The sequence below is a fragment of the Astatotilapia calliptera genome, chromosome 1 (assembly GCF_900246225.1).
Source record: "Astatotilapia calliptera chromosome 1, fAstCal1.2, whole genome shotgun sequence".
Lineage (NCBI taxonomy): Eukaryota > Metazoa > Chordata > Actinopteri > Cichliformes > Cichlidae > Astatotilapia > Astatotilapia calliptera.
Window position 1 is genome coordinate 8,659,088 of NC_039302.1, and position 13,519 is coordinate 8,672,606.

Consider the following 13,519-nt stretch of genomic DNA (forward strand, 5'->3'; position numbering starts at 1 on the left):
TGTGTTATTTTGTGTGTTTGTTGTGTTATTTTTTTATTTTTGGTTTTTCTCTTGCTGTATTTAATATAAAAGACTGCAGCAGGTGTCATATATACGGGGAAGGCGTACCTCATGCAGGGCACAATAATCAGAGCTTAGTCACTTCAGTTACGCTTCTCTTGGCATGCAGTAATTTTCATGTTTTCTTTAGAAGCTCTGGTTGAACCAGTTCAACTTCATTCTGTCGTTGCTCAAATTTAGTTTGCTTACATCTCAGCGCTCAAGACTGTATAGAAAGAGAATGGAGGCTGTAAGCTCCTAAGTTGGACTTTTGAAAATGAAGAGCTGACGACTGATTACGGTAAAAAAATATATCTGTTCCTTGTCTGACATTTTCATTTCAGAGTGTGCGTTTTCTATATCTGGCTTTTATTCTGTGGAGGTTTTCAGGGCAGAACTGCCTGAGTAATTGACTGGAGTTTCATTTGTTATTCACCAACATTTAGAAACCTGATACTTTTTAACAGCATACAGTTCAGAAGTTTACCTACATTCAGCATGGGCATGAATGTCATGGTTATTTGGGCTTTTAGTTAAGTTTTTGTTTCCCAGGATTGTACAAGTTACATTTTTAATCATTTTAAAAAACAGTAATTGGATGTAAAAGTTTTAATTGATTTTGGATTTTCTGTAATCAACACTGTGAAGAGCATACATATAGGCTCATAGATACACTCAGATCTTTTAAAGGTTCTCCAGTGTCTTTTGACTTGGCTAGCCCAAGAACTTTGGCTTCTCATTGTGTAAACCTTATGTAGAGGTGCTTAGAGAAATGTATATTTAGCCGGTGTAGCACATTGTAGTCTGCTGCCATGTCTCAAAGCAGTTGCATAGTGCAGTTCACTACCTGGACAAATTTGTGACTGGAAAAGACCTAAATATTTTCCACGGGACACAAGATTTAAGTTAATTGTAATGTCTTATGTTTTCATTACATACACCTGTCAATATAAAAATCAGTTCTGTTTTTTCCAAGTCAGTTTGCCTCACAATATCTTTGACAAACATGGATCCAGCTCACTGGATATATGTGGACTAAAAAGAAGAGCATACATTTTTGGACTTTTGTGTGTTTTCTCATTAGTTTTGCCTTCTTACTGACAAATAACCCTCTCAAGCACCAAAGTATGAAAATATTAGTGTATGCACAAGGAGCTGATGGGTTTCTTTGTAGTCAGCAGCATTTCTTCACATAGTGGAAAAACTGAGATGCATCTTTAAAAAAAGATTTCTGAAGATACCTCAGGGTTTAAATGTGTAGCTTAATCTTTATCCTGGAAATAAAAGAAACTTTAAAAACAAGAAAACTGTTTATTGATAGGCAATAGCTTTACTGGTCGGGCCCACTTTGAATGAAACTGGGCTCTATGTGGTCCATGATGTAAGATGAGTTGACATCTCTGATTTAGTTTCTAAAACTAGAAAATCTGTCACAGAGCCTTTTAAAAGAATGGAAATAAAGATATACACCATAATATGTTGAACTATTTCTCCAGAACAGATTTTTATCACACCATGGACTTTTAAGTACAAAAGCAATGTCCCACTTTGCACACAGACATCACAAACAAATAAAAAAAAAAAAAAATTCCTGTCATTAGAACATTAGTGAAGCTCAGAAAAAAAGCTAAATAACGCAAGTCACTACCAGCCACTTCCCCCTCCGTGGCCACTGCCTGCAGGTATTGCTGCTTAAGAGATGACGCCGCTGCCTTTGAGCCTCCAGCTTTAGGTTCTTATTAACAATTCATGTATTAAAAACACCACCAAACCATGCTGCTCCCACCAACCATGTTTCATGTCAGGAAAGAGTTTTTGATGTGAATCTGTAGTACTGTTTTACATCCAGACATCGTGTTTTGCATTTTTGTATCGATACAAGTCATTTTTTATTACTTAATTCTTTCATTTTGTCCCACCATTCTCATTTAGGGTTTTGCACATGGTGGGCATATGTTTGCTGGCTGTTTTATACTGTTGCCACACTTTTCAGTGTTAAGAAGATTTATTCTGCTATGATGGGTGGAACCTAAGAATTTGAAATGTGTTCCTTTTTTCCATTGTATTTATTTATTTGATTGATTGCTCTATCGGGTTGTCATTTATGATTTCCAGAGGTTGTTTGCTGTTGTCCTCAGGTTCTTGTACCCCTCTCTCAGGATTACTTATTGTGATTGGTGGGGGATTCCCAAGTGCAGAAACAGCAGGTATGTCACGGTCTTTTCATTTTGATGCCACTTAAGATCATAATTATTCCACAAAAACTGCAGGTGTTTTCTAATTTGTGACTGCTAAAATGGTTTCTATTCAAGTGAGTTTTGATACGAGGTTGATGTTTCACTCTTCAACCTGTCAAACTTTTATAACGTGGTATTACACACCTTGAATTGCAGAGCTGCCAGTTACAATATCATTATTAAATCATAAATAATATAGTGAGAGATTCCGTTGTATCATCTCTCACTATCCTGTCAGATATATAACGACAGCCTTGTTTCAGAAATACAATGCGGGATCAGTGTTGGATTGACTTTAAAAGTCAAATTTACTTAAAAGTAAATCCTTGAGTGAAGTGTAGATAATTCAGGATTCAGGGCGGGGGGTTGCAGCTAATGAAAAGTGAGTTAGTGCTCTGACTCTTGACTACTTCACCTTCCTGTCTTTGTATTTGCCAAAGGTTCAGACTCGCTCCTTGCCTGAGAAGCTGAGATGCTGGACAGATTCAAAATGCATATCTTATTGCTGGGCCTGGCTCTGTTGATGCTAGGCCTGGCCTCTGACGCCTCTTCTCTTGGCCTGACTGTGCATGTTGTGCCCCTGGACAGTGATGGAGGAAAAACAGTGAGCAACATTTTCCCTCTTTAATTTTTTTTCCCACACTCTCAGCTGTTCCTCATTATACATTTTTACTATCATGTTTTAGTCATGTGTTGAGATTTTCATAAACTCAAAATTATAGCAGGTAAATAATAAAAGACATTTTCCATGATTCATAAACCATATTATTTTATGCCTCAGCATTATTATTTATTAGAATTATTTATCAAAACTGTGCTTCTGTAATTTTACTTTACTAAAATTATACTTTCCTTGAAATATCCTAATGAACGTGTTTACCACTCAATTAGTTAAAACGTTTCAGGATTCACTGCAAGAACGGAAAAAAAAAACATTAAAATTGACATGCTTCAAAGTGAACCCTTCCCCTTCTTTCTTTATTTTAGTTGCTACTTACTTATGTGTGCAAATAATTGATTCTTTTAATTCTACAAAACAAATTCAGTGTCAGTCATTGTGTAGTGTGTTAGGTCTGTTGTAATCTAGTTGGGCATTCTTCTATGCAGTCCTGTCAGCTGTGTACGTCTTAATTACTCATGGCTCCATCTATCCTCAAAAACGAACCCTTACTTTCATATAGATTTAATAGCTGAACTAAGGATAATGTTGATATTGTTGTTGTTTTTTCATAGTTGTTGTCTCCCATTGTTACATCACACTGGGCCACAAACATCCCATAAATTAGTGCTTCAACCCAAATTCAGTTATTTTTAGTTGTTTCATTCGGTTGATGGGAATTGAAGTGTAGCATCCTACTAATACTCAACATTAGTGGGTAAAATAAAAGTAACAAATACTTTATTTATCTCAAAGGGTAGGAAATTACGCTTACTAATAACTGTCAATTAATAGTCAACATACTAGTTGTGTGGGTCTCAGATTGATATTTGGTGCCTGATGAACTACATGCAAATGTTTGTAATGTTTGTTTAGTGCAGACATGAGGGAGTTTGTCTCTTTACTTCTTGCAGGTGCGGGCTCATTTCACTGTCATTGCTCCTAGTCCTTGTCCGTCTTTGTCTGAACTCTGTGCTCCAGGAGAGGACTGTCTAGTCCACACCACCCCGTTACCTTTCACTGGGACCAAACCCTCTGACTGGTGTGTCCGCCAGTGGCAGAAAACTGTCCCCAGTGACTACAGAGCTACCATCAGTTTAGGGTATGAGACCTACAATGCGAATACCCTTGACCTCAGACATGCTAAATTTTGTATATTAATTTTTACATTTTAAGTGTCAGCTCCATTTTTCATCTTTTTAAAAGAAATTTGCGCAGTCTATTTGGAAATAACTCTGAGATTATTCCAAGTGACATTGTTTTGTTTCTTAGACAACTACGGAGGACTTTTATTTGTATTTATTTTTTTTGTTCTACTAGATCAGCTTTGCATAATTTAGAGTTTTTTCTCATTTGTTGCCCCTCGCAACAAAGAATGGGTGAAGCTGGGGCTTCTATGGTCCCAGCGAGAGGTTTGTGCTTGAGATAACCACATTAGTGATATCCCACAATATCTGAAATCATAAAGCGCTAAGAGTACACAAAATCATTTAAAATTGACTATTTCAAGCAGTCTGGAGCCCAAACAAACTGACTTATGATTCTTCAGTCCTGTGCGAATCAAACCATTTGCTATGGAGCATTGTGTTTACTATCTGTGACAAGATCAATGATGTTATTTGTTAAATTAAAGGAAGAAGCCATTAATACAGTTTTTTTTTTTGTTTTTTTTTACTGTTTTAGGTCCGGAACAGAATTTTTTGTGTCTATAAATGCAGGACCAGTGATCCGGGCAAACAGCGGGAGACTCAACCACCCTGCTTTTGTGGCTCTCCCTCCTCCTCTAAGGTAGTGTAAACACCTACTCTCTGCTCTCCTTCCTCCCGACTCCTGTATTCAGACATGAGCTGAATTTGTGTTAATTAAATTAAGGACATTTAAGCTGTCATAAAGAGATATAAGCTACATATATCTGAACAAAGAGCCGTACAAGATTTTACATGAAATAGATTTTTAAAATGTCACTTGGTTATTCGGATGATTTAAATCTGAGTGTAATCTTTATTTTTTTGTTAAAAAGTCCATGGAAAATCAGAGTGAAGCCTGAGTCTGCAGGTTTATGCGATCAGTTTCCGCTGATTTGTTTATCTGTTACTCATGCTCACCACTCGCAGTGGCTTTTTCAGCTCCAAAAGCCAGCTGTTGCTGGAGGCCAAGTTTAAGATCAAAGAGGCAACACTTCGAGAGCTTATTGACGTCAGCCAAAGTCTTTGCTTCTCAAAGACTTCTTCAGAGTGATGCCTTGCCCTTCAGCTGTACAGACTGCACCAAATCCACTTTCATTTTTGTTTTCTCTCTTGTTGTGATTTATGATTCAAGAAGCTGATTATCTCTTTGTCTGCATGCCACCAAACAGGGCCCGTGTGAACTGTCCTCACGACTTCCATCTGTCAGTGAAAGACTTGGATGGGGACAAGGTCCGATGTCGATTTGCCAGTTCTGACAAGGGAGAGTGTGTCAGCTGCACCCAGCACTCTTTCATAGAGCTGGATGGGGTGAGTTGTATTTCACGAGTTCAAGGCTTTATTATTGTAGGCACTGAAATCTATTTTATTCTTAATTAAAAACATATTTTACTATTTTAAAGATGATTACAATTAAACATAAGTGCGGATTAGACTAACATAAATATTTAAATATGTTCAGCACCAACCAACACCCAACCCACTCCATCTTTGGGGTTTCATCAAGACAGAAATCTGGCGTAAAACTCTGCCAAATCAGACATGTGGAAATACCTGCTGTGGTGAATGATGTGTCTTAAATTTGTGAAGAAAACCCCCCAAAAACCAGGGAAAAAAAGCAAATCTCAGCTTGGGTGAAAAAAGAAAGGCTAGATACAAAGAGGTTGCAGGTGAGCTGGGAGGAGCTGTAGGTCACATACTGGCAAGGGGAAAGTAAACAGCAGGGAGTGTTAGACTGAAATAACAAAAGCACAGTGTACACAGTGAAAGAACAAAACATGTAACTATGACAGTGACGTAGAGCATAAAAGTATAAAGGAGCTTAAAATTTAAACACAGTAATAAAATATTTTACATCCTTGCTCTTTAACAGAATGTTATCTATTGCTTCCTTTACCCAAAGTAATCTACCTCCTCTCACCAATGAGAATCTGGAATTCTCATTGCCGATAATGTCAAAGCTATTCTACGGCTGAAGCATGTTGAAGACATCAGGTCACTCTGTACTAGCAGAAGTCTGCCTTTCCAGTAATCACATTCCAGTTAATTTGGAAGTGCAACTGAATTCTCTTTGGTCTTTGATCAGTGAAATGGTTTCCAAAGTAAAAACTTGTTTGGTTTAGCCATAATTTGCTTAGTTAAAAGCACCATTGTGTAATATCGTTTGCATACAGTCTGGAAACAAGTTTAACCACTCAGTTTTTTTTGTTGTTTGTTTGTTTTTTTGCCTTGTATTGATGTCATTTACAGTCAAACACTGCCCACACATACCATTGTGGAACTTGTTCATCTCTGTTGTTGACATTGTTTCATTCTTTTACCAGGAGAAATGCATTTTGTCCTTCACTGGACAGGCACCTGCAGGACAGTATTTTATTTACCTGATGGTGGAGGACCTGATTCCTTCGCCCAGAGTAAACCATGCCACAGATCTGCCCCTCAGCTCTGTCCCTGTCCATCTCTCTCTAACTGGTGAGGCTGACAATCGCTTAGATGACATTTTGGTTCAAGTATAGAGAATAATAATTGCGCTTTCTCTCATCATCTGCCAAAATGAAAATAATAATTTTACCAGATTAATAATAACTTATAGCATAATGTAATAAATGGTTTCATTTTGTCTTTCCAGTGGAAGAGTCATATTTTAGTTGCTCTGATGAACCATTGGCCATAGACAGGACCCCAAAAGATGACTCTGTGCTGTTTCTTCTGCCGTACCAGGAGGAGAAAATCAACACTGACTATAGGTCGGAGGAGGAGAGGTGAGTCCTGGTGGCTCTTCCTTTGCCATCCCTCCCACTGCTTTTTAAACATCCCAACATGGTTTATTCTTTTATTTTCTGTTGCTGTTGCTGCGTTTTTGCTGCTTATGCATGTATAGGAATGTGCATATGTACATGTACAAATATACTTGTATAGAAAAGTTATATAAGAGTCTGCTTGTGTGTGCATATATATGGATGTCTGTGAAGGTTCTCAGTCATCCAGGTCATCGTAGTCAAAGGAGCTTGCAAAGAAAAGCGTCTGGACTTCTTTAAGTTGCTTGAAGACGTTTCACCTCTCATCCGAGAAGCTTCTTCACTTCTAAGGTCAAATGGCGGAGAGTCCCAGATTAAATCTAGGACTCTGGCGGGGAGTGTTAATATAATGGTTTGGTCAAATGAAATTCATTCAGTTGGTATATATTCTATTTGTACCAAGTGGATTTTCTTACATTTCATTTTATATATTTCCGTTGCATTTTACTAAAAAAATATATTCCTTCCTGTTTATTGAGGGTTGCGAGGGTGAAGAATTATTGTGCCTGTGTGGCTTTGCAAGAAGTGCGAGAGGTGTGAAGTATTTTTAGGTGAATCAAACATTATTAAAGGTTTCTCTCAATATTTACAGTGTTTTAGAGTTTGCCGTGGTTGGGCCCCCTGACCTCTACAGGACTGGCTTCACATCAGTCGGCCCCCTGGCCACTATGGCCATGGCCTGGATCCGCTCTGAAAACAACCTGACTCATCTGTTGCCCATCTGCTTTGCTGCAAATACCAAGAGGTCAGCTGATGCTTTATTAAACCTGTATTTATACATTTGCATATATGCGCTTCAGATGAACCTGTCTGATCTGAATGTTTTATCCTGTCAGTTTACAGTCAGAGCCAAGATGTGTGTGGCTATACCAAAGTAAGAGCTTGCTTAGAAATATCTGGCAAAACAACTTCTTTCTTTACAGCAGGGTTTTATCTGAAAATACTCACTGCTTACATGTTCCTTTTCAAACTTTTTCAGGGGAAACCAGAACATTACCTGCTGGAACAGGTAGAAATTCAGGTCTTGTGTGTGAGATTCAGGTGATTTCGAGTGTGATAAGTGTGGTTGCGTGAGTTATTATCAATAATTAACCTTCTGCTCCTGGTCAGAACTGAAGTGTGAGAAGACAGAGATGACTCTGGTGCTCCCCATCACCTCGCTCACAAACATCAACCTTGCCGAACTCCAGCTTAACAGCCCCACCTGCCCCGTCAACTACAACAACACACATGTGACTGCAACCATCTCCTTGGACGGCTGTGGCACAAAGACTGTGGTAAAATACTACGCAATTATGTCTTCCTTTACTTTTTTGGTAGCTGTGGCTTTCTTCTTTTATTTTAATATGAAAGGCTTTTATTCAAGAAAGGAATCACAGCAGTATTTAAAGAGCAGCTTAACGTAAACTGAAACTCTTGTCTTTGCTGACACCATGTGGTTTCCTTTCTCCTTGTATAGATGTGTTTCAGGAGTCTTTAGAAAGCAGTTTTAACTAAGTAACGAATCAATAACTATGAACTATGAGTTGATGAATATCAAAATGGTGAAATAAAGCTTAGCTGAATTAGCTCAGTCAGCTCTGAGAATGTTCACTCTGAGTTAAGCTTGTAAGAAGAGTTCAGAGATTTAGGCTCAAACATGCAGCCTAAGGGCTGTAGCCTTGTGATTGTACCTCCGTATGGACGGAATCAAATGTAAGACATTAAACAGTCATATCATTCAGTAACAATTCCAGCGTAATGTAGCTTTAACCCCCAGCAGATTGCTCTTTCAGCACACATAAATGTCCTCTAGCCTAATATATATTGCCTACTGGACTTGACCTCTGTTCAGCTAAAAGAAAAAGAATTTGCCTCCATCTATCAAGACACATCCATGCTGTGTAATATTAGTGCTGTAAGGCTGGATAATGCTGTTCAGTGAAATTATAGTGGGATAAAAAAAGAAGGCTGTAAAGTTTAATTAAGTAGTCATCAGAGAATAAGAGAAATCCTTCTCATGTTTGCTTCAGGCTATAAAGGAGGGAGACGATATGTAAAAACTGAGGTGTTAAAATAAACTTTCCAGCGAGCAGTGTCACAGAGTCACCTGCAGTAGACCAAGAGTTTAACTTATCTGTCTTTTCTTAAAAAAATAATTTCCCTTATTTGAAACTCTGTCATCTGGTTACACAGAAGATGAAACTTATTGGAAACCTTTTATTCAAAATAGATTTTCTGGCCTTATATTAAAAATGATTTCTCAAACGATAAGATATTTTGCAGTGATAGATTATTTGTTTGGATTTTCATTTTCTCTTTTCTCATTCTCAATTTTTCCCAGCACTCGGGCCCAGAGCTGGTTTACACCAACACCTTGAAAACCGTGCGTCCCTACTCTATGATTAGCCGCCAGCCCTTACTTATCCTGCCTTTGGCCTGCCGCATCCCAGGAGTCCAGGTCAAGGGCCCAAATGCTTCAATTGAGATGCCCACAGAGAAAGAGACCTTTGGTGAGTTTCGTGTTTGGATTGAATTTTACCTCCCAGGAACAGGGCCCCTGGCACAATTCACCAGAAATCCCACGTTTCGCTCTAACGTCAACTCACCACAAAGAGTGCGTAGAGCTGTTGACTCGGAAACAGGAAGCAACTGCAGTAACAGTACCAGTGTAAGTGAAGAAAGTGGATCCAGGATCAAACAACTGGACCTCTACGTCAGGTCCAATTGCAGTGTGGTTCGAGCCGAGATGATAGTAAACGACTGCATCGAGTCTGAGACTGAGGACTTTGCAATAAGCCGTCCTATTCTAGAACAAGGGTCAGTAACATTCAGCTTGTGTCCTGTCATTTTTTCAAAGTTACCACTTTGGAGAGGACAGATGCTCTTAGAAAATCTTCTCAAAGAAATGTTGTTTTCAGTACATGAAGCATATCATACAAACTGAAATAGCAGTCGCATTTCTCTCTTTCAGGTGCTTGGCATCCAGCAACACCTTAGAGATTATTACTACCCAAAATAATTCCAGGGTTTACCGCCTTGATTTGAGTACAATACAGACCAATGGAACAACTGTAAGTGATGTCATATAACACACACATAAGCATAAGTGTCACTTTGCTGTACTCTTTCTGTGTACCAAAGGCTTGTTTCAAATAAAAGTTGAAACTGAGAAAGAAATCATTTTGACCAGCAAAATACAAAAAGTATTCAGGGTCATTCAATGTCAATTCATCAAATCAATGTTAAAGATACATTTCTTAAACGGCATTATGCAAAATTTCAGCATTACTGTGGCTGTTTTAGACAATTTTCTAAAAACTACTTGAGTTAGCTTTTTTCACAATTTCTGTCTCTAAGAACACTTAGGAACGCAGCTCAAGCTAGGAGAGCATGAAGGATGCTTGAAGTCCCTTAAATATTTGGATGTCTGATCTCCGACAGCTGATTTGTATTCCAGCAGAAACCACCGTTTTGTACGCAGGGGGTGATATTTTGTTTACAACTAGTCAGATACAAGGAGGATGATATTATTTAGTGCAGTTCAAGTCAGGTGAAAGGATCTAGCTCAAGTAGTTTTCTAGATAATTGAATTTTAAAAAGGGGGCTTCACAAAAACGGTGCTAGAAAAACATTTAAAACAGCCCTGGTGTTTTCCCTTCAAATACTTATCTGAGAGCAATAGTGGCATGATGTTTTTCATGATTCCTATTAAGAGTGTATTTTTGCCCTCAGTTTTGTTTTCAAACAAATTTGTGATGGTCGAGTGGGAAGTTGACAAATGAGGTGCTCCTTAAAAGTGATGCAAGCCCCTGTGAGTTTTGTAGTGTGTTGTAGCCACGGGAGTCATAATAACTCATAATAACTGTTTACTTAATTAACAGTTCTAGCATTTGAAAAATGAATTTTACAAGCTTTCCAAAAAACATTGTGTTTAAATTAAAATTACGATTTATTTTTATGTATGTTTTACCTTATTTATGTTTTAAAATAAAGTTGATATTTTTAGTTTGGAAGCCAGTTTTAGGGAAATCCCTACAATTTTTCTCCTGTTCAGTTGCACATCTGCTGTTTTCCGCTTTTTTAAATTTATTACATTCTCAGATGCAAAAATAAACAAATAAATAAATAAAAATTAAATGTTGGTGTAGCTGGTTCTATCCCACTGGGCCAAACAGATTTCCATGAGACTTTGTTTTATGTAGCTAGCACCATCATCTGCTCAATGTTTGAACAATATGTTGATTAGTTACCAAATACCTCTAAAGCAAATTGCAGATTTTAAATTAATTTTACTAATCAGTAAGTGCTATCAAGCATGCTATGGAAATGTACTGACCACTGCACACATCATGTGTGGTGGCTGGCTTGTTCTGAGCAATTTGTCTTGATTGTGCTTTAGAATTGTTCCAGTATTAATGCTTCGTAAACAGCTGTAGTGCTCTATGTGGCGATAGTGTGAAATACTTTAATCTGAACACTGCTAAGTGTGGCTTTTTGTGTTTACAGCTGTATGTCCAGTGCACAGTCAATCTGTGCATTACCACCATGCCCTCTCTGTTGTGCCCAAATCTATGTACCAGCTCCAGGAGTCAGAGCACCCTGGTTGGCAGTGTGTTCACCAGCAGCTACACAGTCAAATCAGGACCTGTGAGCCTTGTGCTCACCACTCCTGCTCCAACCACAACAGCCGTGGCAAACACAACAACCGCAGCAAATACAACAAGTACTAATGTAACAACCGCTACTACAGCCACAGTTACAACTACTCGTACAACCAATACTGCAAGTACATCAGCAACTCCAGCTGTTACAGCTGCAACTACTGCAACCAGTATCACAACCAATACTGCAAGTACATCAGCAACTCCAGCTGTTACAGCTGCAACTACTGCAACCAGTATCACAACCAATACTGCAAGTACATCAGCAACTCCAGCTGTTACAGCTGCAACTACTACAGCTGTCCATAACACCGCAGGAAGTGGTAAGACAATTTATTTTAAACAAGACTTAACCTCTCCTCTGTTTTTAAACATTAATTCACTAACATGTAAAAGACAATATTAATGAAAATAAAAGTCAGTTTTAACCTTTTGGGTTTCCTGCAACAGTGGTTTTGATTTTCAGGAAAGTAATGAGCAGTGGCTTATTTCAGGGCCACTGGCTTATTCATTCCTGGCCAGGTGCCTAAATATAAGCAAATTAAAACATGTAGGTCACACTCAAGTCAAAGATGACAAAAGTGCTTTACAGGCTATGCAAATTATACATTTAATTAAGCGTTGGTCAACTTTTAATATTTCCATCGTTTTTAATACATTTAATTAAGAAAATGTAAATGTTCCTGTGTCTGAAGTACTTTGGGTCAACTTCTGTTGTTTAAATGTGCTACAGGCTCTAAATAAAAAAAGTGTGAGAGTCAACATAAAAAGATTTTAAAGTTTTTCAAGTTGCATGTTTGATGTACATTTTTTCATTTCCATAAAACAGTTCAGTGGGCTGCATACTGAACTTGAAGGATAGAAACAAAGTATCGATCCTATCACACTAGTGTCAACCTTACACCGATACAAGTGTTGGAATCAATACTATCAATATTTTTGATTGATCCGCCCCTCTCTACCTTCTTTAAGGAGTCCCAAAGAGATTTGTATCCCTTCCAAGTGTCAAACTGGTGATCTTTCACTTGTTAGGCAAATGTGTAAAATATTACCATATTCAATTATATAATCTTGCTTTTAATGTTTAAATGTTAATAAGTGCACAGTGTTAACTGTAAACTTAACTCACTGACCTCATCTCTCTTCCACTGCAGCTCCATATCAGGCCTCATCTCTGGCAACAGGAGTGATTTTGACAACTTTCAGCATATTTCTTCAGAAAATGCTCCTTTGCTGATCCTGCATCTGGAGTTATCTGTCACATTAGGGAGCACCTCATTCGTTTCCTTTGGACATTTAGAGATAGAATCACACAAATGATTCCAGTGTGTATTTTGAGCTGTTTCAGATTCCCACATTAAAGTGAGATCACACAAAATACTGTCAAAGGGAAAAGAAATAGATTGCATAGAATTTTCTTAATTCCTCTATCCTCTATCTATGTTTTTAGAATAACATAAATATGTTGCTAAGTAGTTATTATTATTAACCATGTTTCTAATAATTTTTCCTTTTTACAGTTCTATTTTATTAATCTATTATAAGGCCTTTCAACTGTGTTTGTTTGCCAATATGAATAAAGCATGAATTATTATTTGATGAAAGCTGTACTGGTATTGGATCGATTTCCTAGCTGTTGTAGGAGATTTTGTGAAAAGAAGCCACTTTTTTCCCCTTAATCAATCTCTACTGATGCCAAAGAAAAATAGAAAAAAAAATTTTTTTCCAGGAGCACTAATCAAGGTCCTAGGTCTAATAATAAGATCAGTGGTATTAGAAAAATCTCCAGGGTGGTTTTAACAATGAGGCAGAGAACAGCAAGTAGGAGGGTTATACAGGTATTTTAATTGTGAGTATGTAAATATGTCCTCATCCTTGGAGATCAGTATGTGCAATTAAATTATTTAGCTCTAAGGTACACTTACTAGCCATATCTTATTTTATCAACACATGTGTGGTG

The 13,519-nt window shown here is 37.8% G+C and overlaps 1 protein-coding gene across 4 annotated transcripts; it reads left to right on the plus strand.

Moving 5' to 3' along the window:
• Window positions 1-39: 39 nt before the first annotated feature.
• Window positions 40-13,158, plus strand: LOC113018786 (uncharacterized). 4 transcript variants are annotated; one of them, XM_026162192.1, is made up of 15 exons: window positions 40-2,880; window positions 3,849-4,036; window positions 4,618-4,722; window positions 5,291-5,429; window positions 6,443-6,590; window positions 6,748-6,880; window positions 7,509-7,661; window positions 7,753-7,790; window positions 7,896-7,925; window positions 8,027-8,193; window positions 9,240-9,715; window positions 9,870-9,969; window positions 11,405-11,684; window positions 11,751-11,882; window positions 12,714-13,158. In XM_026162192.1, the coding sequence occupies exons 1-15, from the start codon at window positions 2,749-2,751 to the stop codon at window positions 12,794-12,796; spliced, it is 2,304 nt and encodes a 767-aa protein (XP_026017977.1). In that variant the 5' UTR covers window positions 40-2,748; the 3' UTR covers window positions 12,797-13,158. The 4 variants fall into 4 exon arrangements, with proteins under 4 accessions (XP_026017977.1, XP_026017951.1, XP_026017959.1 ...); XM_026162166.1 differs by having other exon boundaries at window positions 40-2,246; window positions 2,717-2,880; window positions 11,405-11,882; XM_026162174.1 differs by having other exon boundaries at window positions 40-340; window positions 2,155-2,880; window positions 11,405-11,882.
• The last annotated feature ends 361 nt before the right edge of the window (window positions 13,159-13,519 follow it).